This window comes from Drosophila hydei, unplaced genomic scaffold (genome assembly GCF_003285905.1).
Source record: "Drosophila hydei strain 15085-1641.00,03,60 unplaced genomic scaffold, DhydRS2 tig00000283-arrow-arrow-pilon, whole genome shotgun sequence".
Classification (NCBI taxonomy): Eukaryota; Metazoa; Arthropoda; class Insecta; order Diptera; family Drosophilidae; genus Drosophila; species Drosophila hydei.
Window position 1 is genome coordinate 397,662 of NW_022045702.1, and position 26,592 is coordinate 424,253.

Genomic DNA, 26,592 nt, shown 5'->3' on the forward strand with positions numbered 1-26,592 from the left:
AGCAATAGAAGTTTTTATATTGCATATTAAAAAACCTTAAAGTTACACATGAAACGTTAAGCTTAATATAATTATATTTAAATTAATGGATAAACGTTTATAGAAGGTATATGCTATATATGTGTAAGCTACTTGGTAACTGTCATGGCTAAAACAACAAATATTTAACGCTCAAACTAGTTCAGAGACAAAGAGAATAGATATGAAAAATCTGGAGTCAGAAGATGGTATGAAATAAGAAAATGTGAGAAGTATCGAAGTGAGTTTCTTAAATAAGAGAAGATAGGAATAGCAACTGCTTTCCTACACAAAATGGAGATTGATGGATCACAAATTTTTGCCCTGTTAGCAACTCTTCTACTAGACAAGAGAAGGAATTCAAAAAGAAAGAAGGGGCGCTTAAGAGCATCCCAAGACGAGTTTACGCATCGTCAGTCAGTCAGAAAGGAAATGAGAATCGAATTGAAGAGAGAATTAGAGTTTGTACTTACAAACTAGATCTTCTGAGTCTGCTAAGCAAAATGGAAAGATTGACCTAGGAAAACTAGAATTGCAGCTGCTCCCTTAATGGCATATGTCAAAGTTGATTTGAATTGAGTTAAATTTTGTCTAAACTTAAATGAAATACGAATTGCACAGTGATTTATCCATTATCCTCAAACAAATGAGAGCTTCTGCTCTCGTAAACAAATTCAAGAAGGTTATCATCGTCCTTTTTTGCCTAAACCCCTACTGTAGGCTACAATAGCTGCGCACACTGCATATGACACCCGTGGTGGCCGCTTCGAGACGCCGCCTATTGCCCGACCACATGTTCGTTGTTGCCAAGGCGCCCGAATAGCTTCTTGGTCATTCGGACTTCTCTGCCAGCTCGAGCGTTTCTGTGGAATCATTGCCCTCCTCCTGCTGCTGTGCTTGCTGCTCCTCGATGCTGCCGTGCATCACGTTTGGATTGCTTTTCAGCACAGATCCTCCAGTGAATCCAAGTATGCCACAGCCCACAGCTGCAAGGCCACCCGCCTTTATTCCAGCTACAAGACCAATGGGTCCACCTACACAGGTGCCCACTAGCGCGCCCACAAGTGGATACATCGCTTTCTTGTAAGTCAACGCATTCCTTAGCTGTCTTTCGCCCTCATTTACATTCTCTAAAGCTTCCTCTGCATTGTCTGCAATGGATTGTACGCTGGTTGCCTGCTCCTGCGTCAGTTCTCGCATACCATGGAACATGCCGTTTAGGTCATAAATTTCGTGCTGCAGCTGCTCCATTTGCTCCAGACATGATTGCCTTTGCATTAGCTGATGCTCCTCCAGCTGGAAATTTGTTTGCAGTTGCGGCAGTGTATGCAGAGCGGGCACATTGTCAACATCCACCAAGGAGTGACTGTCCTGATCGTCATCCTGCTGCGCACTAGGCGACTTTAGCTGCAACTCTGTAAATAAACAAAAGATTTATTAGAAATATATGGACAACATGAAATATGAATATTCCGCCAAGAGTGAGCTACTGAACTTGATTTATGAACAGAGATGGGTACAGTTCTATCAGTTGCAAGCCTCTCCCTAAGTTCCTCTTAACTTGTTCGGCTGTTAAAATGAACATACACGTTCAATTGAGCTATTCAGCTGTTCATATGAAGGATACGTTAAATTGTGCTGTTCAGCTGTGAAGTAATCAATATCGATAGCCTATGAACGACTCAAGTGAACTAGTAAAAATAAATAAACACTCGACTGCCAGTCTATAAACAAATAGTATTTGTTTATTTAATGCACTCAAATCTCTTTGCTTACCTGAAAATTTCTTCATGCCCTCAAAAGCTCTATCCTTGCCCACCTTCATCAGCTTATCGAAGCGCGCTTGATCCTCCTCTCTCAGCTTCTCACGCAGTGCATCCATTTCTAACAGTAAATTTTTAATCTGTTTAATTACACGCATGGCATTTAATTCTTCTTTCTTGATCTTATGCCAATCGCCCAGAGCGAGGCTCTTCTCAATGTTGCTCCGATGATTCTCGAGCAGACTCAAATGATGCGGCACAGCCTGCTCCTGGAAGCGCTGCACAGAGACCTCGGCCTGCTTCAGCGTAAGTTTATTGTCCACCATCTTCGCACTTTGTACAGCAAATGATCAATGAATTGAATTGTGCGGGCGTTACCCACATCCAACTTTAACCACGAAAACCACACGAAGATAAGCGTGGATCTCTCCTTAATGTTTGACTTGTGGTTAAACTTCAGCTTTAACTGTCCCTTAGTACGCTTTCTGGGTCGCACAACAACTGTCTGGATTAACTGTATGAATTACTAATGCATAGTTGAAATTGCGACTGATTGCAATTTCTTTTGTTTTGGTTCAATTATAATTTCAGCTGTTTCTCGTTGTTAAAATTTCTCGCAGAGTGCAAAATATGCGGGTGAGCTCTCTGCGTGTCTTAGCAATGTGACGTCATACACGATTAGCAGCTATGTTGTGAGTACATAAGGGTGGCCAGCTCTTTGTATTCGCTGACAATGTGACGTCACAAATAGCTGATTGTGGCAGATGGGCTCCTCACCAAACAGTTTGCAGCACTAGGTACTATATGTAGTAGAAAAATGTGCAACGTTCTTTATTGCAATTCAATCGCAAACTTATACTTTAATATAGGATTTTCATTGTTAGTCCACTACAATGCCTTACTCTTTCTTACCGTATCACGCATAGCACCATGCGAAGTGAAAGGTGCTGCCAACTTATTCAACATATTCACTATGCACTGTTTACCTAATTGGCAACGCGACAATGTTAACTTTACAGAGTTTCAACGGCGCCAAACTTAAGTTTATTCTTAAGGAAATGGCAATGCCACCTAGTTTATGATCTTACTTTGCACTGCTTCGTAATAACAGTTCACTGTTAACTTAACAGCGTTTGGAACGCGCGTCAAATTCAAAATATGAATTATACAAAAATTTTATTTATTTTTGCTATTTTCTCATATATATATATATATTCTATGTACAAATACATGCAAATACTAGACACATAGCAAATTGTGAGACTTAAGAACTAGACGTTTCATATTTTTAATACATACATTTATGACACATGCGCTTAAGTACTAAATGATTTTGATATTTTGTTTTGCTTTTGATTTCGAATTTTTGCATATAAACTACGGAGGCACTTGCGTTGGGGAATGGCTTACAAGCAGGAGCAGCTACAGACAAAGACGTTATAATTATGCTTTAGCTTAAATTAAAACTAAAATCAAATGCACTTCAGGTCATCCCCTCGCTCCATTTCAGGGGCAATTGGCATTGGGTCCATTTCGACATTTGAATAAAAGATTTATCATGCTCTCCAGCTTATTGGTGCGCGATTCTGTTTTATAGAGATTCGTTTGCATACGATTCACATCCATCGCTTGCTTCTCCTGTAAGATGATAGATTTAAATCAGCGTATAGAGTATTCCCAGTCGGACTAGCTCGACTTACCAACGTGCTGAGCCTGCTTTTCAGTGTGTCCACCACGCTGTACGTGGCCTGCAGTGACTTTTGCAGCTCATTCGTGTGGACTCGCTCATTGGCAAGCGATCGCTCGATCTTCTGCAGCCTGGTTACCACCTCTGCATTCGTATCATCTATATCGTTCTCCAGATCACGCGCCTCAAATGCATCGTCGGCATGCGTCGAGGTCTTCCGACAGCTCTGCTGATCGGCTTGCAAGACGAAGCCCTGACGGCAGCGACAGTAGTACGAGCCTTGGGTATTCACGCATTGCTGATCGCACGGCTTCTCCGTTTGGCACTCGTTCACGTCCTGTTCGCAGTAGCGACCCGTAAAGCCCGCCGGACAGCTGCACGTCTGCGGTGCCGTGCAATTGCCTCCATTCTGACAGCGCGTGGTGCAAATAGCTGCGTCGGATATCAAGCGAAATTTTACGATTATAAAGATTCTTCTTCATTCTCTTTATCTTTAATCACTTTACTCTTGTTTTTGTTCTTCTCTCTTCTCTGCATTTGTTCTCATGCTATTCTTTTTACCTCTTTATTCTTTCTTATCTCGTCTTCTTCTCTCTTCTGTCGTCTGTAGTCTATTTTCTCTTGTTACTTCTCATAGATACATCTCTTTTTTTACCTCTTACATTATTATCCTTTTCTCCTCATCCCTTCTTCTCATCTTCTCTCCCTCTCTATTTGCATTCCCTTTTTCTCCTCTTCTAGTCTTCTGATCTCCTCTTTTCTTCTTCTAATCTCCTCCTCTCTTCATCTCGTCTTCTCTTTCTCTCTTTTTCTTCTTCTCATTTTTTCTTCTGCTCTTCTCTTTTTCAGATCTCCTCCTTTGCTCTTCATTCCTTCTTCTTCTTCTCTTCTCAGCTCTCTACTCACGTTTCTTGCACGCATCCGCTCGCGGCGTCTCCCGGCTCCAGCCCGTGCAGCACTCATAGCTGAGCTGCTGGGCCGGCTTATGCTTGATGACATCGCGGTAGGCCTGCTCGTGTACCAGCTGGACGCGGGTGCACATCTGGCCGGGATGCGTGGGCGGCTGGCAGGGCGTGCTGATGTGCTTCCAGGTGGGTCGCGTGTACACCTCCGTCGTCTTCACCGGCATCGTGATGGTTCGCTGCTGCACGCAAATGTGTCGCCTGTTGGGAGTGAGAGATCGAGCCGTGGATCAGCAAAGTAAAAAGTGAAATTTGGCAAACTAAAATCGAAACTGACTTTTCCAGCTGGAATTGGCCGGGCCAATTGGCTGTCATAATAAACGGGCCAACAGGTTGGCCAGCGCCCATAGAGCAGTAGCGTCTGCATCTGTCGCCTCGGCGACAACAACTCGACGATTGTCTGTCTGTTTGTCTGATTGTCTGTTTGTCTATCTGTTTGTCCACACACACAAAAATGTCAATCCGAATGTCATTTTGAACATTGAACAACTCGTCACGAAATGTGTCGAAATCAGCGATGAAAACTTCCAAGTTTTCTATTAGCTTCGAATGAAATACGTTAACGAACCAAACTCCAATTAAGTGGAGCAGTATTTTCATATGATATCTCATTAAATACTTCACGTATCTATGCAATATATAATAAGTCTTTCAGTTTAGACATTTTTTTGTAGAAGTTCATATCATTTGGATGCGATTTCCACTTAAAAATGGCAATTCAGTTTCAGTGTATGTGATAGGCAAAAGAGGGCGTGGCACATAGCATAAATGATAAATATTCTTGATCAGGACAAAGAGCTAAGTCGATCGTCTGCGAGTAGCTTCCTCAGTCCTTCCATATGCAGAAGCCTACAATGATAAAAAGTATCTCCTAGTCGGATACTCCCAACTAAACCTACCTGTCTTCTTCACTATGAAACAAGTCGAAAAGCATTTACACTTTTACTTTACAAGCAGCCAGAACTGACTTAGACTTATGAGAATTGCATAGAGAGGCAAAAGCTTCCAATGCAGAGCTTTAGCTACGAGATGGATTTTTGTTGTTAGGCCACAACCTTGCAATAATGTATAAGCCGTTATATATATTCGCTTAAACAACAGTTGCTGTCAAACTGTAAGTGTGTAAAAACAACATGAGGAGACCTTTTGCCCGCCAGCAGACCCAACACATAAACGTTGATAATAAGCGGTTTTCCTTTTGCTTTTTGAATTTGTTTCGATTTTCGAGCTGCCCAAAAAGCCAAACAATAAAAAGAAGCAACCATAAATTGCAAGTAGCTGTACGAAGGCAACAGTTGCTGCTGCTGCTGCTGCTGCTGCTGCTGGTTGCTGGTGTCGTAATTGGCAATACGGGCCAAACAATTGCAGACGCGTGACGTGGTCAACGACTGACTGACTGACTACACTTGAAGCCGAGGCGAAGAGCTGAGGCTCAGGCTCAGACTGCGGCTGAGGCTGATAGCTGCTGCCTGTAGCTGTGGACGTGAGCCGTTGTACACAAATTTGTGACTTCGCTTAAGCCATATACAAAAAAAAAACAAAAGAAAAAGCAAAGCAAATAAGAACGGCGAAGATAAACGACTGCTTAATACTCGTTCAAGATCCAGAAATATCTTTATTTATGAGTAATCGATTTTTATGTAAGAAAAGTTAAGAAAGACGTTGAAAGACGGACAAGGAATGTGTGGAGAAGAAGAGAGAACGGCGCACAAGGGAGCCGAACAACTACAGAAGAGAAGACAGCAAGCGAGAAGCGAAGCGAAGAGAAGAAAGAAAAGTAGCTTCTACTTTCTATATGTTTCTTCATAGAAGAACTTCTCATTTCGATTTCTTTCTTCCCTTCTCTTACGAAGCATAAGAATAGGGTAAAGAAGGGATGATTAGAAGAATAGAGCAACGAAAGACTAGACGAGAGTAAGGAGCTTCAAGAAGATAGAGGAAACTAATAAGGGCAAACAAAGTGTTTAAGAAATGGAATGATGAAAAGAGAAATGACAGAGAAGAGCATTAGAAAAGTAGAAGAGAGATAATAACATAAAAGACGGAAATAAATGTCAAAGTAGAGAAGAGAAGTCAATAAGATAGAGACAAATAAAAAATATAAGACTTAAGAAGGTAAAACGAGAAAAATTAAGTGAATAGAGTGGGGGAAAAGAAGGGAAGAATAGAGAAGAAAAATATTAAATAAGAGAAGAGACTCGAAAATAAGATTAAGACTAGAAGAGAGACCAAAGAAGAAAAGCAATGAAAATATGAAATCGCAATAAAAAGTAAAAAGAGTGAAGAAAGAAGGCCCAATATAAAGGAGAGAAACAAAAGGAAAGCTTAAAGAGGGCAAGGCAAAAGAAGAAACAAGATTGAGGCAAAAAATAAGGAGAAGAGAAAAAGTGTAAATAAGGAAAAACAACGAGAGAGAGATAGCAAGTGAAGAAATGGCTCAAGAAAGTTAGACAAGAAGAAAGAGAGAATAGAGAAGAAGAGTAAAGAAACACTCGATCATTTTAGACCTTTTTATTTTAGACCTATTAAGAAGAGAATACTTTCGAGTATACATTCCATATATCAAGTTCCCAGCAACAGAAGTTAATCTACAACACAAAAGCTAATACAGCCATTCTGGCCATGGTCGAGCGGGCATCGAAAAGGCGCGCAGCGGGACTTTTCGCTGCCCATTTGGGGCATTTAACAATTTCTTTATTGCTGCACATGCATATTTATGTTATGTTGCAGGCTGCAACTGGGCTGCGCCATAATTCTCACGTTATTTATGCAACAGTGTGGAGGCCAGAGACAGAGACAGAGACAGAGACAGCCTAGCCAGCAATAAGGGCGCCACAAAAAGAAGAAGAAGAAGAAGAGCAACAGCATCAGCAGCGAGAACGAAATGCGGAAGTTTTCGTAACTGTGCCAGCCAAAGTGCAACATGCCCCATGCCGCATGCCCCATGTCCCAAAACAGACAGACAGACAGACAGACAGAAAGAAAGAAAAGAAAAACATGTTCCCATTCTTTTGACTGCATAAATCGTTGCCGGATCCGGCACGCTGCGGCTTCATTTGTTTAGAAACGTTTAGACAGAAAAATTTGAAATTTACATTTTTAATTGCTCAGCGAACACCTGTGGCTCGCTGCCCACCCTGCCACCTGTGCCGACTGCCCAGCCGCCTTGAAAGCCCATAAAGAGAGCTGCAACTGCTGCATCAGCTTGATTGTCTATATATATACATTTAAGGCAGCAGCTAAAGTGTCTGATCGTTCAGTTTATGGACAAAAATTATAAAAGCATCAATCAAAATATATTTCAGATGAAACTGTATTTCAGGCCAATTAATCAAAAAAAATATGAATTTTATAAAAAAAAAACTGTTAAATTTTACAAGAAAAAGCAGAGCTTCAAAGAGGGAGTTGAGGAGAGAGAGGGAGAGGAGTGGAGGGGCAGCGAGAGTGAGGCCAAGATTTTTGGCTCTGAACTTTGAGTGCAGCTTATTGATTTACGATTTATTTTTATTGAACATCGAAGCAGAAATTGATGAGCCTGGCCGAACCGCAGTCTCTGACTCAGCGCCAGGCCAAAAGGTGAACTGACATTCAAATACACACACATATGTGTATTTGTGTGTGTGGGCGTTGTCTTAATGGACTGCAGCATCTGTGCTTAACAAATGGCTACTCATATGTCGAGGGCTTAGCTATGCCAGCCAGCATCACGTTTCCGTTTCATCTCTTGAATTGTATCAATTTTTCACATGCTCAACCTTTGCATATGATAATTATTTCAGATTAATTATTATTGTTGTGGCTAGAAAAATATTTATGTAATTAATTTCGAGTCAAATGGAAAAGGTAACGAGGCTGAAAGCGAAGTGTGAGTGACCTGGGAGTACCTTTAGAGGTTTTGTGGGGGAGAAAGTGAGACAGCGAGAGGGAGAGAAAGTGAGAGAGTAAAGGAGAGAGAGTAAGAGAGATAGTGAGACATGGACAATGAAAGATTGAGAGCAAGCTATGGTGTAGAAAGTAAGACAGAGAGAAAGATACACGGAGATAGGAATTTAAAGAAAAAGTGAGGAAGGTAAGGAGAGAGATAGAGAGAGACAGAAAGACAGGGTTGGGGAGTCAGATAGATTGCGAGCAAAAAGACAAGAATAGGCAAAGGGAAAATAAGAGACGAAAGAGAGGCAGAGAGAGAGAGAGAGAGAGAGATAGTTTGAAAATAGACAGAATGATATTTTAGAGATTAAGAGAGAGAAAGAGGGATTAAAAGAGACCAAGATGAGAAGACACGGAGACAGATTGAGTAATATACAAAGAGAATAGAAGATAGGTAGAGCAAGAGTATGAAAGAGAAAAAATGAGAGGCGGTGCAAGAGACAGTGAGAAAAAAGAGAAATTTAAAGAAAGAATTAAAAGCAAAGAGAAAGAGAAAAACACAGTTAGAGATTTAAAAAAAGTAGTTAAAATTATGAATGAGAAGTAAAAATGAAATAAGATAAGAAAACCAATAGACAAACGAAAGAATAAAAAGCAAAGAGAAAGAGAAAAACACAGTTAGAGATTAAAAAAAAAATAGTTAAAATTATGAATGAGAAGTGAAAATGAAATAAGATAAGAAAACCAATAGGCAAAAGAAAAAAGAAGCTGAATGAGACTTAATATAACAAGAGGTGATAAATATTTTGATTATTATCAAAAATCGTTTACCAAATGACAAAAACATGATATTAAGTCCTAACTAAAAGCCATGAAAATCGCATAGAAGGGCGAATATTTATTGCTACACAATAAAATAAAACTTTAGCTTAAAGAAGAAGCAATATTAAAGTGTCTCTTTTTTAAAGCTTTTGTTGACAACATTGAAACAACTTGAGAGTGCGAATAGTTAACGAGATTTTTATATGGCCAAATTAACCTTAATTGAAAGAGCTTTCAACACGAACAGCCTTTTATAGACTTCGCTTTATTGCAGCTATCATTGTTCCAAGCATAATGCATAAGCGTGTGTCTTTCGTGGGAACTGCTTAAACTGATTTTTTAATTTCCTAAGAGGGACGAGCACAATGCAACTATATATTTATTATATTTATGCAAATCTGAGTGTGGCCCGGACAAAAGGAAGTTCGATTTTATTGAACGTTCGACTTAAGGCGAGTTAAATCATTTTTACGAGCTGCAGTCGGGGGTCATTTTCCATGGAAAACCAGTTAACAAAAAAACAGTTAAGAGGCGACAAGCGTTGGCGACACTTAACAGCTGTAAAAGTCTCAATAAAATGCAAGAGAACTGCATAGAAATATATTTTATAGCTAAGGTCAAGACAAAAGGAGGAAGCAGACGACGCAGCGCTCGGCTATCTAACTGTACTGGCCATGCTTGTGATTGTGGCCTAATCTGATTTGTGGCATGAAATTAGAATCTAAATTGGCCAGCCCAGGAACAGGCCCAGGCCAAAAATGCAATTTCGAAATTTTGCCAGAACCAGAGACGAGGCAGCAAATGCATCATTAGGCAGCAGCTACCACTGGCCACCACAACTCCCACTCCCAGCCAGGGTAACAGTAACATGACGACAACCACGACAACAGCCATGAGAAGAAGAAGAAGTAGAAGCACAACAACTACAACAACATTTTTAGACATGCTTCCTGGTCACAGACTCCGACTACGACTCTGACTCTGCTTCGACTTCTTCAGTCCGCTGCAATTGCATTGCCTCTTTTTATTTGGCTTTTTACTTAGCGTTAAATGCGAAACGCCTCTGAAGAAGAAGAAGATGAAGCAGCAGCAGCAGCAGCAGTTGGAGTAGAGTACGACGCACTGCATCAGAATTTGTTTTCTTCTTATTTTTTTTCTTTCGCTCAAATAATATTTCAGGCATGTCCATGCCTTGGCACAAGTGCAGCAGCTTTGCCTTTGCCCAGCTTTTAGTTTTATTTATTTGCATTTTGCTTCTTTTTTATTTTTGCACTCAAGAGTTATTACAGCACTCAGGCAGCGTCGTTAAAGTGGAGCCCAAACAGCCGACAGCAGAATGCGCTGCCCGCAAATTATTTATTAAAATGGAAAACGTTTTTCGAATTGAAATATTTTTATTTGTTGTACAATTACATCAAAGCCTAGCTGATCTTAAAAATCCAAGCGAGTTCATTATGTCATAGCTCAGTGGGTCAGGTGCTGACTCAATAAAAATAAAATAAAAATAAAAATAGTTTCTTGGTTTGAAATCCAACGCTGAATAAAATATGAAAAATCCTCTTTAATTTCTTACAGAGGTGTCTAGGTTTGAATTCCCAAAAACAATGTTTGAAAATGTCGAATTATTTAAAATTTTATGAAGCATGGAAAATTAAATATGTTTAGTCTTTTATTTAGACCGTTTTTTTTTTTAATATTTTCTTGAATAAATAAACTGAATATTTTGATTTTTCTCAAATAAAATAAAAAATATTAATATTAAAAATAAAATACCCTGAAAAAAAAACCTTTTAACTTTTTCTCGTTCTTTTAGCAAACGAATTAAAAAAAATATTTTTCTAAGCAAATCGCTGACATTCAGTAATATTCTTATATCAAGGCACACAAGCTCTGCCTTAGCTGATCAACACTCTCTTGTTGCCCTAACTCTTTCGGCGTAAGCAAAAGGAGCAAGTCACGCCTTTGACTTAGCTCATAGACGCAGTTCTAATTTGGCCGTAAATTTGTCTTGCACAGCAGATTATTCAATAAAAATCACTGCAGACGACTTTTCCAACCCCGTGGAAAAGTGAAATGAAAATTGCATACGCCAAGTGTTGGACGAACGATGGAAGCAGCAGCAGCCGCCGCAGGGCCCCGCAGCTGCTAATGCGCGTCGAAGCTGATTATATGCCAAGGAAGTGGATGGCTAAATGGGTTCACTGTCCGCTTGGCGTGCGTCTCTATAGCATTTCCCCCAGCCCCAACAACATAATCGTAATCGGGCGATAAGCGATCTTTGGCCAAGGGCCTGTCAATGCGTTGCGCCCTACTAATGCGGCCTTTCGTTCTCTTGCAACGCCTTGTTGTTGCTGTTGTTGCTGCTGCTGCTGCTGGTGTGAGACTGGTGTAAAGCATGATTAATGCCCAAACTTGTTTAAACAACAGCCGTGCCGAGCCAGGGCCGAAAATCCGATTAGTGGGCAAACGTGAGCACTGCAGAAGCTTCAGACCTTAAATCTCTCATCCCAGAGATGAGAGCGCATGGCGATGTTACAGAACGTGACACGAAGAAGAGGAATTTAGTTTGAAATTTGTTGACTAGCTTAAAATCTGCAGAGGATATAGTGGCCCAGACTTATGTAGACTAGAAGAGTTCTATAACAACTGATGCAGACAGCTAGAGCTGACAGAACCAATTTGCCCCTTTTCATTTGGTAAAAAGCACGAGCTTTTGCCCATCTCTAGCACAGCCTAAGGCTTTGCAGTTGCAGATGCAAGCGCGGCTGTTCACGATTTCCATTTTTTCTATAGAAACTGCTAACAAAAGCACAACGAAAACGAAAAGCAACAACAAATTTTCATCAAATTAACATATTTTCGGCTGTTCATGAAGTGTGTGTGTGTGTGTGTGTGTGTAGTGTATAGAGATTGTTATCAGAAAATCGCGTGAAAAGTTTTTGGTAACAATAACTACATACCAAATGAATGAATAGAAAGCCCTATAAAGCAAGTGTTGCTACACAAGTGAAGGCACGTTCAGCCTCAACCCCCTCCCTCGCCGACTCTCTTTACTCCAGTTACTTGCCATACAATTGCAACATAATTAAGTAAGTCAACTGCAGTTGTGTGTGTTTGTCTTATCTGTTCAACATGTTGCATGGAATTTTGTGCGTCACGCTTTTTGGGTGGTTCTTGTCTCTCTATATATATAAGTGTGTGTGTGTGTGTGTGTGTGTGGCGCTCAGTTTTGTTGTCTTTTGTGTTTTTGTGGCTGCAAGACAAAAGTCAAGTCACACATGCAGCCACCTCGCCCTCCCGCCTGCCTGCAACTGGTTTTGCATGTTATATATCCAGCTGTCCGACTCTGACTCCAACTACGACGTTGACTCCAACATCGACTTCGAGCATTGCATTAACCCAATTTTCAACTTGAGATGCGAAGCTGCGTGATTTGCAAATTATTGAAAGAGACCAAAAGACAGAGTCACCGACTGTCCGTCCGTCCGTTCGTCCGTCCGCCTCTCGTGTCTCTTTATTGTGTGTGACTTACTCAATTCTAGGCACACTAATTGCATTGCAGCTTTGTCCAACTGTAAATACTAAACATGATATCGTATATTTGTTCAATCAATAAGACATCATTTAAGACTCTCGTTTTTCTGTGTGCATTTTAATTAAGAGACTTTCAATGAATTGTGGCTTTTTCCTCTTCTACACAAAATTAGAAAACGCCCTTTGAGCTGCTGTATATCTGATACTGTTGATATGATTTGATATCTTATAATATAATTATAGCTAAGACATATATCCATAGCTTATGCATATATTAAAAATCCGACTTTCAACAAGTTAAGAGAGCGCTCCGAGCAAGAGTTGAAACTTAGACGTAGATTTCAAAACATATTAAGACATTTTGTTTTAAATTGAAAGCTAATCTTTACAATTGTAAACGCAAAAAGAACCCATATATTATATATATATTTCTTTTTCATTTAAAGATTTTTAAATCAAGGTCTGAGTGATCTGAAAAATCAGTATGATATAGAATTGTCGTGTTCCAATCATCGTATACGAGAGGAGTAAATCATGAAACAGAACTGGGTTCAAACCACCAGCAGAAAGCAAAATTGCGAATGATTACGATTTATTTTGAAAGATTTCTCCTCACTCAGTTCATATACAAAATTCGACATGAGCCGCTTGGGGCCGAGTGTAGTCAAGTTGCAGGCCACTGAGCCTTAGAACTGTAAGACGCCGGTTCGAGTCCTCTAAAGAACTCGGGGTTTATTCTCATTATAGCTTTCTCCTTACTCAATTCATACACCAAAATTCGACATAAACCGCTTGAGGTCGAGGCAGTCAAAATCGAGTTCTCTAAAGAACTCGGGGTTTCGTGTAAAAACGGGATTGAAGGAAAATATTTTTATTTTCAAATATTTCGATATATTTTGAAAGATTTCTCCTCACTTAGTTCATATACAAGATTCGACATTAACCGCTTGTGGCCGAGTGTAGTCATGTTGCAGGCCCCTAGGCCTTAGAATTGCAAGACGCCGGTTCGAGTCCTCTAAAGAACTCGGGGTTTCGTGTAAAAACGGGATTGAAGGAAAATATTTTTCTCTTTTCAAATTTTACGATATATTTTGAAAGATTTCTCCTCACTCAGTTCATCTACAAGATTCGACATTAACCGCTTGGGGCCGAGTGTAGTCAAGTTGCAGGCCACAGGGCCTTGGAACTGCAAGACGCTAGTTCGAGTTCTCTAAAGAACTCGGGGTTTCGTGTAAAAACGGGATTGAAGTAAAATATTTTTTATTTTCAAATATTACGATATATTTTGAAAGATTTCTCCTCACTCAGTTCATATACAAGATTCGACATAATTCTCTTGGGGCCGAGTGTAGTCAAGTTGCAGGCCACAGGGCCTTGGAACTGCAAGATGCCGGTTCGAGTTCTCTAAAGAGCTCGGGGTTTCGTGTAAAAACGTGATTGAAAAGGAATATTTTTTATTCTCATTATAGTAAATATAACGATATATTTTGAAAGATTTCTCCTCACTCAGTTCATATACAAGATTCGACATAATTCTCTTGGGGCCGAGTGTAGTCAAGTTGCGGGCCACAGGACCTTAGAACTGGAAGACGCCGGTTCGAGTTCTCTAAAGGACTCGGGGTTTCGTGTAAAAACGGGATTGAGGTAAAATATTCTTTATTTTGAAATATTACGATATATTTTGAAAGATTTCTCCTCACTCAGTTCATATACAAGATTCGACATAATTCACTTGGGGCCGAGTGTAGTCAAGTTGCAGGCCACAGGGCCTTGGAACTGCAAGACGCCGGTTCGAGTTCCCTAAAGAGCTCGGGGTTTCGTGTAAAAACACGTGATTGAAAAGGAATATTTTTTATTCTCATTATAGTAAATATAACGATATATTTTGAAAGATTTCTCCTCACTCCTTTCATATACAAGATTCGACATAATTCTCTTGGGGCCGAGTGTAGTCAAGTTGCATGCCACAGGGCCTTGGAACTGCAAGACGCCGGTTCGAGTTCCCTAAAGAACTCGGGGTTTCGTGTAAAAACACGTGATTGAAAAGGAATATTTTTTATTCTCATTATAGTAAATATAACGATATATTTTGAAAGATTTCTCCTCACTCCTTTCATATACAAGATTCGACATTAACCGCTTGGGGCCGAGTGCAGTCAAGTTGCGGGCCAAAGGACCTTAGAACTGGAAGACGCCGGTTCGAGTTCTCTAAAGGACTCGGGGTTTCGTGTAAAAACGGGATTGAGGTAAAATATTCTTTATTTTGAAATATTACGATATATTTTGAAAGATTTCTCCTCACTCAGTTCATATACAAGATTCGACATAATTCACTTGGGGCCGAGTGTAGTCAAGTTGCAGGCCACAGGGCCTTGGAACTGCAAGACGCCGGTTCGAGTTCCCTAAAGAGCTCGGGGTTTCGTGTAAAAACACGTGATTGAAAAGGAATATTTTTTATTCTCATTATAGTAAATATAACGATATATTTTGAAAGATTTCTCCTCACTCCTTTCATATACAAGATTCGACATAATTCTCTTGGGGCCGAGTGTAGTCAAGTTGCAGGCCACAGGGCCCTGGAACTGCAAGACGCCGGTTCGAGTCCTCTAAAGAACTCGGGGTTTCGTGTAAAAACGGGATTGAAAAGGAATATCTTTTATTCTCATTATAGTAAATATAACGATATATTTTGAAAGATTTCTCCTCACTCAGTTCATCTACAAGATTCGACATTAACCGCTTGGGGCCGAGTGCAGTCAAGTTGCAGGCCACAGGGCCCTGGAACTGCAAGACGCCGGTTCGAGTCCTCTAAAGAACTCGGGGTTTCGTGTAAAAACGGGATTGAAGGAAAATATTTTTCTCTTTTCAAATTTTACGATATATTTTGAAAGATTTCTCCTCACTCCTTTCATATACAAGATTCGACATAATTCTCTTGGGGCCGAGTGTAGTCAAGTTGCAGGCCACAGGGCCCTGGAACTGCAAGACGCCGGTTCGAGTCCTCTAAAGAACTCGGGGTTTCGTGTAAAAACGGGATTGAAAAGGAATATCTTTTATTCTCATTATAGTAAATATAACGATATATTTTGAAAGATTTCTCCTCACTCAGTTCATATACAAGATTCGACATTAACCGCTTGGGGCCGAGTGCAGTCAAGTTGCGGGCCACAGGGCCTTAGAACTGCAAGACGCCGGTTCGAGTCCTCTAAAGAACTCGGGGTTTCGTGTAAAAACGGGATTGAAAAGGAATATCTTTTATTCTCATTATAGTAAATATAACGATATATTTTGAAAGATTTCTCCTCACTCAGTTCATCTACAAGATTCGACATAATTCACTTGGGGCCGAGCGTAGTCAAGTTGCAGGCCACAGGGCCTTGGAATTGCAAGACGCCGGTTAGAGTCCTCTAAAGAACTCGGGGTTTCGTGTAAAAACGGGATTGAAGGAAAATATTTTTCTCTTTTCAAATTTTACGATATATTTTGAAAGATTTCTCCTCACTCAGTTCATATACAAGATTCGACATTAACCTCTTGTGGCCGAGTGTAGTCAAGTTGCAGGCCACAGGGCCTTGGAACTGCAAGACGCCGGTTCGAGTTCTCTAAAGAACTCGGGGTTCCGTGTAAAAACGGGATTGAGGTAGAATATTCTTTATTTTGAAATATTACGATATATTTTGAAAGATTTCTCCTCACTCAGTTCATATACAAGATTCGACATTAGCCGCTTGTGGCCGAGTGTAGTCAAGTTGCAGGCCACAGGGCCTTGGAACTGCAAGACGCCGGTTCGAGTTCCCTAAAGAGCTCGGGGTTTCGTGTAAAAACACGTGATTGAAAAGGAATATTTTTTATTCTCATTATAGTAAATATAACGATATATTTTGAAAGATTTCTCCTCACTCCTTTCATATACAAGATTCGACATAATTCTCTTGGGGCCGAGTGTAGTCAAGTTGCAGGCCACAGGGCCTTGGAACTGCAAGACGCCGGTTCGAGTTCTCTAAAGAACTCGGGGTTTCGTGTAAAAACGGGATTGAAAAGGAATATCTTTTATTCTCATTATAGTAAATATAACGATATATTTTGAAAGATTTCTCCTCACTCAGTTCATCTACAAGATTCGACATTAACCGCTTGGGGCCGAGTGTAGTCAAGTTGCAGGCCACAGGGCCTTGGAACTGCAAGACGCCGGTTCGAGTTCTCTAAAGAACTCGGGGTTTCGTGTAAAAACGGGATTGAAAAGGAATATCTTTTATTCTCATTATAGTAAATATAACGATATATTTTGAAAGATTTCTCCTCACTCAGTTCATCTACAAGATTCGACATTAACCGCTTGGGGCCGAGTGTAGTCAAGTTGCAGGCCACAGGGCCTTGGAACTGCAAGACGCCGGTTCGAGTTCTCTAAAGAACTCGGGGTTTCGTGTAAAAACGGGATTGAAGTAAAATATTTTTTATTTTCAAATATTACGATATATTTTGAAAGATTTCTCCTCACTCAGTTCATATACAAGATTCGACATAATTCTCTTGGGGCCGAGTGTAGTCAAGTTGCAGGCCACAGGGCCTTGGAACTGCAAGACGCCGGTTCGAGTTCTCTAAAGAACTCGGGGTTTCGTGTTAAAACGTGATTGAAAAGAGAAAATTTTTTATTCTCATTTATAGTACATTTTATTTTGCTTATTGTCAGTGTTCGAACTATACAACATGCAATATTTAAAATATTCTACTTAGTAGAATGTGCATATTATAAATAAATAATCTTGGTCATCAATAAAGCCTTTTCAATATATTATACATATATATATCGAAACCTTGTCAAATCGTGTCGTGTCTGCACGTGCACACAATGTGGTCGCTTCTAACAGCTTCTTTTTCTACTTGTGAAAAGTCATTAAAGCTCAGCGCTGGCTGGGCCAAGGCTTTGCCCTTGCCCCCTGCCAGATGGGCATGACCAACTCTACAGATAACAGCCCAGTTGCCCACGCTTAGGCACGCGTGGGCGTGGCCAATGCTTCACGCTGCAGCGCTAAAAAACCTAACGAATTTTCACAGAGCGCATAGGAAAACTCAGGCACAGCATATCAAATCAGACTACGTAATTATTGGCTAGACTCTGAGCTGGGTTTTCAGTTGGCGCTGGTTGGCTCTGGCTGGTTGCATGCCCCATGTTGCTGCCGCCTTCGATCGTTGACAAGCAATTTGCTCAGCTGTGTGCGTTCGGCTTGTGGCAAAGTTTAGGGTCACAAAGTTGCTTTAAGTGCGCATAACTCAGCTGTTGTCGTTGTTGTAATGTTGTGGCAATTGTTGCTGCTTGCATTGTTGTCTCATTTGATTTAAGCATTTGTTGCCAATTGTTGCAAATGCTAGCTAGCTGGCTGCATGTTGTTGCTATTGAAGTCAAGGCTTTGCTTTGTTACCAATACCAGATGCAGCAAGTGGCCTTTCGATTGCGCTCTATGTGGGCTGCTGCCACAGTAAACACCTCGCATAATTAATGCAGCCAAAAATCAATTCCAGCTGGAAAAATCCAAATCAAAATTCTCCATCAAAGCGTGCGCCACACACACGAATATCACAAAAAAGACATCCATCATTTGTCAGCTGCGACAGGCAGCAACAACAAAAAATTGCGAGCAACATGCACAGGACAGCAGTAAATTGAAAAGATCAGCAGAGGAGAACGACAGAGAGAGAGGAAGAGAGAGAGAGAGTGTGTGGCAGCTGTTGATACCCATTAAGAATGTTGGGTATATTGTAGAGGCAACTAAAATCGAAAGTATTTAACTTTTAGAGCTCTTAAGCAACAGAAAAAGTATATAGGATATATACAAGATATGTAACTGTATTTTAAATGTGAATGGCCTCGGTGCTGGCACACCAATTATGATAGGGTCCTGGGCTCGAACCCTCGGCAGCTACTATTTATTTTGAAATATTTCTCCTGATTGAGTTCATATAGGATATTCGACAACCAAAACGTATAGCCAAATGTGGCGAACTAACAGAGAGTGGGACCTGTGTCTAGAGGGACCCGTGGTTCGAATTCAGATGAGAATTCGGAGTTCGAATTCAGTAAGAATTCGGGGATTCGGGAATTTGTGTATTCATTCGAATCGAGAAAAAAAAATTAAATTTTTTTGCATTACAATAAATATTACTATAAGAAAATCTATGTTTTTTTGTTTAGTTAGCCAGGATTCGAACCTCATAACATACAACAAAAAGTAGAATTTCTAATTTAAAGTGTTTTCTAAGTGTTAAATATTCATATGGCATATGCATAAGACTTTTTTAAATAGGCTGCCTTCTCTTGACCAAAATCTTAGTATCTATATAGAAATATACAAATATATATGTATATATATATATATATATATATATATATATATATATATATATATATATATATATATATATATATATATATATATATATATATATATATATATATATATATATATATATATATATATATATATATATATATATATATATATATATATATGTATATATATGTATATATATATATATATATATATATATATATATATATATATAGTAGACCCTATAATAAATCTCCGTACTTTCCACATATTCTTTCATTTTCTACTATTTACAAATATTTTCTGCTGCTGAAGTCTATCCAGAGGGTATCTGGTGGGTCCATCACTCACAGCTGTCGGACTCAACATAGTTTTATATCAGCAAATCGGCGCATATATGACGCTGATTAACACCGCATTACAGCCCGGCGGCAATCGCAATTGAAACGTTGCCCTGTCCATTAGAGCCACTCGGTCATTTGGAACGGGGTGGCGAGGGGGCGCGTGTGAATGCAATATGAGCAGTCATTTCCATATCCACTGTTGCAGCAACACGCGGCAAATAACTTGCAGCCAGCAAGTTGCAAGTTGCAAGCTGCAACTTTGCAGTTTTGCTGCCTGCTGCCTGCTGCTGCACGTGCAGCGCTTAAATAAATAGAAATAGAGGCAAGGCACCATCAAATTTGTTATCGTTGTTGTTGCCGTGACTATCGCCTACATGAACAAGAGCCCAGCACAGTGGTTCACATATCGAATTACAGGAATTCGGAATCCTAGCGAAGCAAATTATCAACTAATTGTGCAGCTCTGTGAAAGTCGATTCATATATGATAAATGAAATTTGAGAAACTACGAAATATGCAGTATTTAGGGAGTTTATATAGTGTATTTAGACAAAACGTAGAATATATCCAGATTATGTAGTTTATTAGTGGAGTATATAGTGTATATACGGAGGATGTGTAGTAAATCGAGTGTATGAAGTATATGGAGCATATGGAGTATACAGAGTATATGGAGTATATGGAATATATGGAATATATGGAATATATGGAGTATATGAAGTATATGGAATATGTGGAATATATGAAGTATACGGAATATATAAAGTATATGGAGTATATAGAGTATATGGAGTATATGGAGTATATGGAGTATATGGAGTATATGGAGTATATGGAATATATGGAGTATATGGAGTATATGGAATATATGGAATATATGGAGTATATGGAGTATATGGAGTATATGGAGTATATGGAGTATATGGAATATATGGAATATATGGAATATATGGAATATATGGAATATATGGAGTATATGGAGTATATGGAATATATGGAATATATGGAGTATATGGAGTATATGGAGTATATGGAGTATATGGAATATATGGAATATATGGAATATATGGAATATATGGAATATATGGAATATATGGAATATATGGAATATATGGAATATATGGAGTATATGAAGTATATGGAATATATGGAGTATATGAAGTATATGGAATATATGAAGTATATGGAGTATATATATAGAGTATATGGAGTATATAGAGTATATAGAGTATATAAAGTATATAGAGTATATAGAATATATAGAGTATATAACGTATATAGAGTATATAGAATATATAGAGTATATAACGTATATAGAGTATATAGAGTATACAGTGTATATAGAGTATATGGAGTATATTTAATATATGGAGTATATAGAGTATATAGTGTATGTAGACTATATTGGGTATATGGCTCTCATAACTTAATTTTATCTGGTTAAGGTTAGCCTAGCTGCATTTTGTGCCACTGTGCAGTGTGGCAGCAATTTATGACTGATGATGCGAATGTTTTATATGCCTGCTGGCGGTTTTTGGCAGTTGGTGTTGGTGTTGTTGTAGCTGTAGCTGCCACATAAATCAAAATGTGTCATAACTAGCAACGGCAACAACAACAAGCAGAGCAACACCTTCAATTGCTCTGCTGCTGCTGCCGTTGCAGATTGCGCATACGCAACGTATGGCAATTGGCAAATGGCAATTGCCGCTGTCGACTGTTGATTGCCATTTGGCATTTGAGCTGCGACTGCGACTGCGACTGTGGCGTGGCATGCAACGGCCCTTAAGTAGACGCACATTAATTCCAATTACAAAGTATCAGCGTTGCCAATTGAAAACTCGTTAAAGTTCATTACCTTACACAGCGAGACTTTGACGCAGAACTCTTGAAACTCTCCAGTTCAAGTCAATGCCGGACGCAATCTTAGTTCACTACTTTGGCTTTGTGGCATGTTACATTAAAGGAGTCTTGACTGCTACAACAACAACAACAACAAGTGCGCATTGATTTGTTGCAATTGACATAACAATTGAAACAACTCGCCAGCCACTTAGCCTTGAAGCTAATAAGGCTGACATTTGAAGCGACCATAGAGGAGCAGCCATGGAAGCAGCAGCAGCAGCAGCAGCAACAACGGCAACGTCAGCGTCAGCAGTTGGTGCTCGTTGGGCTGCGTCTTGCGACATTGAAACATTTCACATTTAAATAATTTATGAGCATTCAGATAAGCTCTCTGCTTAGGGGCAAGCAGGCAGCCAGGCAGCACAGCAACAGCTAAAGCTAAAGGTAAAGGTGAAAATTTATCGCTTGCGTTGCCTTGAATAGTGGACTGGGCCGGTCCACGACTAAATGCAATTGCATACGCCCAGCTAAAGAGCGCACCGTAAACTGATGCGACTACGAGCATACCCTGCAGGCAGCAGGGGCACAACTGCAGTAAAGTTATATTTGCTATTCAGGGACACAGTTAGTTAAAAAATGCTCAAAAATCATATTTAATAAAATCGATACTTATCGATATTTATCGATATTGGCCAAATAGAGGAAATCATATATTTTTATACATCCATTCACAGACGCACAGAGAAAATATTCTTTTCACCTTCTATCCTAGCCTCTACAGAGTATTTCGAGTTACAAGCAGCTGAGGGAGGCGATAAAAGGAATACAATAAGATTAATTACCAGCTATTATTTCTTCTTATCTTTATTACATTTGCAGAACTGCGACATAAACTATGTTTGCTATATATTTACAGGGTATTATTACACAGTTTATCTGATGGTGTTCAGTAACTCCTATACTCATCACTGTTTACTTGCTCTTATCATCTTTTTCCTTTTCTGTATATATCATTATGAGATATATTTACAGGGTATTACACAGTTTGATCAACTGCTTTAACCTCATGCTGTTAAAAACATCCAATAATCTTCAAAGCTTACTTGCTTTTATACTCCAAATTGTAAGTAAATCTAGGCTAATAATCGATATATATCGTTTTAGAGTCAGCAAACTAGCATTGATAAATCAATGCAGCCTAATATATCTTTTTTGGCTCTTCTCGCTGGCAGCTGATGCTGAACAGCAACATACCCTATAATCAACTAAGATCGATAACTGTTTAACAATTAAAAACAATCGATAATTGATTTATATGTATATATGATATATATACTAAATCAGCTAAAGCCAGTTGAACTTTCTGCTTCTACAGCCTGTCACATATTTATATGTGACTACAATACACCCTTTAAGTACCCTAATATACAGGGTATTGCGCCTTGCTAGTTGCTCAACTTACCGCTCCATTTCCTTGGCATCAGTGGGATAATTGCGACTGATTGTATTCGTCTCATAGGGGTCCTCGGTGGTGGGACTGTTCGTGGTGCTGGTGGTAGTTGTGCTGGGCGCTGTGGTTGTGTAGCTGTAACCACGTCTCGCCGGCACCAGCGGCGGCACCGTGCCCATGCTCAAGCCGGGCGTGACTGCGCGACGGTTGAGATTCGGTGGCGGTGCCGCAGTCGTAATTGGCGGCACATACTCGTTGCCACGCCCCCGTCCGGTGACACCAATGAACTCCACATCGCCCGTATTATCCTCGCCCTTGCCCGCGTACGGCGAAACGGGCGGCACTGGCGGTGGCGGCGGTCCAAAGGTGTTTGTATAAATGTTGTATGTGTTATAATCCCACTCGGTGGGTCGCTGATGGAGGCGACGTGTTAATACCTTGTTGTATGGGTGGTGCGCATGGTGTAGACGACGCAGTCGCGTGTTGTCCGTGCCACGACTGATTGGGGGCATTGACATGCCCGGCAGCAGCTCCACCTCTGACTTGACCGCATTGTGTAGATGACGCTGTCGATGCAATCGATGTCCGATGTGGTGCAAGCGGGTGTGGTTGTGATGGCTATGGTTCTGGCTACCTGTTGCCACCGTCGCCGCTGCCGTTACAGCCAGCAGCAGCGAAACTGTGCAGCGAATCAACATCATCGTCATCGTCGTCATGAGCCCAGGTGTAACTGCAAAGAGGAAGAGATATAGCTTTATTAAGTGAACAGCCATTCACTTTCGCTCCGCCAACTCATTCAAATTCCTAGCCACTCGCTTAATGTAAGCAGCAACACGGATCACAAGTTGCTGTCCGTTTCGCTGCTGTCTCTATAACGAGTATCCTCGTTGCTCATTAACAATTCCTTTGTCTACCCAGCGCGCCGAACTGTCCATCATCGTACTCAAGCCGAGCCGACCTGACTCAAGCTGTTCAAGTTTGTATAACCTAAAGGAAGTCGAGTAGGCATAGCTTCGTAGCGTCAGTCTGTTAAGCTATCGCAAGTGTCTGACTAAGTTATGTCTGCTAATATGGAACATATGAGACGTCATTTGCCTGCCAGCAGTTACCAGTGCTGCTGTGTTGCAAGTTGCAGTTGCATTACCATTATTAAAATCTTACAATTTGTATAGTATTCTGTTAAGCTCATAGAATCAGTGTTGCTGTGCTGTTCACAAAAGTAGCAAAATTTCCATACCAGTACGAAATCATAAACATTCTGTTAAGTAGGTTCATTGTGAAACAGTGTTGCCGTGCTACGTGTGGAACTATGGATTGAGCTTACTAACAGAGTCGACAACAATAACATTCTGTAACTTCAATGTTAAGAGCTTCACACAAGGCTGTAACAAAGAAATAAATAGAAATGTTAAAAGCTAACAGAAATGTTAATATAACATTTTCTAACAGCTTGCTTGCAGAAGACATTTCCTTTACATGATATATAACAGTGCTGTTTGCTTAACATAAATATCACTGAAAATACAACTAAATATAGCTTCCCAGCTAAGCCTGCATATGATCAGATATATATAGAGCAAAAAATACATTGGAAAAGTATCTTCAAGCTAAGCAGAAAAATATCTTAAAAAATAACTTTACTATAACTCAGTGCAGTTATTCACCTCAGCTAAACGGTATACTCTATAGGCACACACAAAGGGCATTCAAAAGTTCAAAAGCTGTCAGCGAGTGAGTGTTTCATGTATTCATTTTTTTGCTCTTTTCATGGTCGAGTGGATGCACTTGAATGAGCCCACAGAGAGCGGGAGACAAAGGCAATTTGTAGCCAGTGATTTCGATTATTATTATTATTATTATTTATATTATGCATGTTATTGTTGCTTAGCTACAACAAAAGAACATGTTAACAGTTAACTGAACCGGCAACTGACCTGAAATTAATTGAAGCGTAGCCGGAAGTGATCCTCTTTTTTTTGGCAATGCTTTGTTGTCGCCTCCGACACTTATATCGAAATATATTTCATGCCGTTGGCACATCATTTGTCAACATGCCGCCCCGCCCACGCCTCTCGCCTCTGCGCCACTCTAATAACCATTTTCATTTCAATTCCAATTGCTCAGTGAGCTTATTAATATTCATTGCTTCAGGCACACATCAAATTGAATTTATGACGCAGCTCATTAAACTTCAAGTTGGCCTAACATCTGTTACACTTGTGTCTCTTAAATGTTATTTTGGCTGTTGTTGTTGCTGCTCCAATTACATAGCGAATGGTAGTCAATTTGGCTAGAATTCTACACGAACAAATACCCTGTAAACTACTAGAAATCGATAAATGCTAAAAAAGTTAAAAGAGTAAATTCTTAAGAGAACTTTAAATCAACTTCGACATATGATCAATTACTTAGGCTTTCCATTTATATAATGTCAACCTACTAAGAGACTTAGTTTTTCTACCATAAACTAACCTGTCTATCGATATTTATCGATTTATCCTAGATCATTTCTAATAAACTTTAACCACTTGTCAAAATTGACAAAGCTATTTGCCTCTTATCAACAATATACCCCACATGCTACCCCTTTTAATAGGCAAATTAAAAAACAATTCAAGTAAAATTGAAAATGCTCAATGACAGCAGCCACAGCACGATTACCAATTGCTGCAGCTAAGGAAAAATTACGAAAAAAGCATAATGAAGTAAATAAGCAAAAAGTCAAGATTCAGAAAAGAGAGCGGCAACCGCAGGAGTTCAGCTGCTCTGCCTTGGCTCATCAGGTGCGGCCCTAAGCCGCTTAGTAAGTGAAACCCAAACCCAAACCCAAAACCAAAGAGGCTTGACTGTCTCTCTGTCCAACTGTCAGTCAGGCTGGCCACCAAAAAAGTCTCTTAGTCAGGTCAAAATGCCAGCTGAGTTGTCATAACTTGTGCGAGTCTTCCGCGAAACGCAAAAAAAGGTTTCGCTTAATCGAAACTGCAGACACAAAAATTAAAAAATAAAAAATAAATAAAAATATTTATATATATATCTAAGACATTAGCTTAGCGTTTTCCATTGAAATCTAAGTTCAAAGCTGCGTTGACAACTCGCCTTGACCTTGTCTTGCCTCTGGGCCCACCGACGCGTCGGGGGCTTGCCAAAACCGTTCAAGGCAGAGATAAATCAATTCGCGCCCACCGTGCACGGTGGGAACGGACACGGAGTTGGGGCTTTAAATAAAAGAGCCAGAGCGCAAAAATATTTTGATATATTTCTAATTAATAGATGGCATTGGCCATAAGGAACAAACGCTGGATAAATCAAGTTTACCTGCTTCAGTGGAATTTTGACCATAAATATCTTAAGTCAAATGTATGTCTGTGAGTGTGTGAGTGGGTAGAGGAAATTAGTGTGTGTATTAAATGTTATTGATCTGTTTTCCCAGCACATAAATCACAGAGCTAAATGCTGCATGCCACTGCGTCGACAGAATAAGAAGAAGACGGAAAAAACAGCGACATTCTCAGCATGAAAATGTCAACTTTATTTTTGTCAAACTGAAACATACTCACACACACACACACCACAAAGCTGTGGGTGTTCATGTTGTCCATGTGTGTGTGTTGACTGACCCAGACATGAGCTATGGCCAATGAATCACAAGAGATGCGAGAAGCAGACGAGATACGCTTATAGACATATATATAACTATATATGCTGAAGATATAAGCACATATGACCACATAGGACAAACAGTAAACACTCGCTATAAATGTCACATGACTAAATATTATAATCTTATACAAAGATCCACCCATATGTGTATGTCATAAATAATGCTTCATTAAATATATCAACTTTTCTTCACCCTGCTTCAAGTACATTTATGTTACTGAATTTATTGACTAGATAAACATTACGACTAAATTTCAAATTATTTTTCAAATTTTTACAAAGTTTTTTTTTATCAAAATTTAAATATTTTTTCAGAA

General features: G+C 39.7%; 2 protein-coding genes across 2 annotated transcripts; both read right to left on the reverse strand.

Moving 5' to 3' along the window:
• Positions 1–128: 128 nt before the first annotated feature.
• Positions 129–2,826, reverse strand: LOC111591915 (syntaxin-17). Its single transcript, XM_023303837.2, has 3 exons — positions 2,694–2,826; positions 1,795–2,639; positions 129–1,433 (listed from the first exon to the last, which is right to left on the reverse strand). The coding sequence occupies exons 2-3, from the start codon at positions 2,105–2,107 to the stop codon at positions 850–852; spliced, it is 897 nt and encodes a 298-aa protein (XP_023159605.1). The 5' UTR covers positions 2,108–2,639; positions 2,694–2,826; the 3' UTR covers positions 129–849.
• Positions 2,827–3,078: 252 nt separating this feature from the next.
• Positions 3,079–23,337, reverse strand: LOC111591920. The gene is made up of 4 exons (XM_030223778.1): positions 22,628–23,337; positions 4,375–4,631; positions 3,482–3,900; positions 3,079–3,419 (listed from the first exon to the last, which is right to left on the reverse strand). The coding sequence occupies exons 1-4, from the start codon at positions 23,329–23,331 to the stop codon at positions 3,288–3,290; spliced, it is 1,512 nt and encodes a 503-aa protein (XP_030079638.1). The 5' UTR covers positions 23,332–23,337; the 3' UTR covers positions 3,079–3,287.
• Between the last annotated feature and the right edge of the window lie 3,255 nt (positions 23,338–26,592).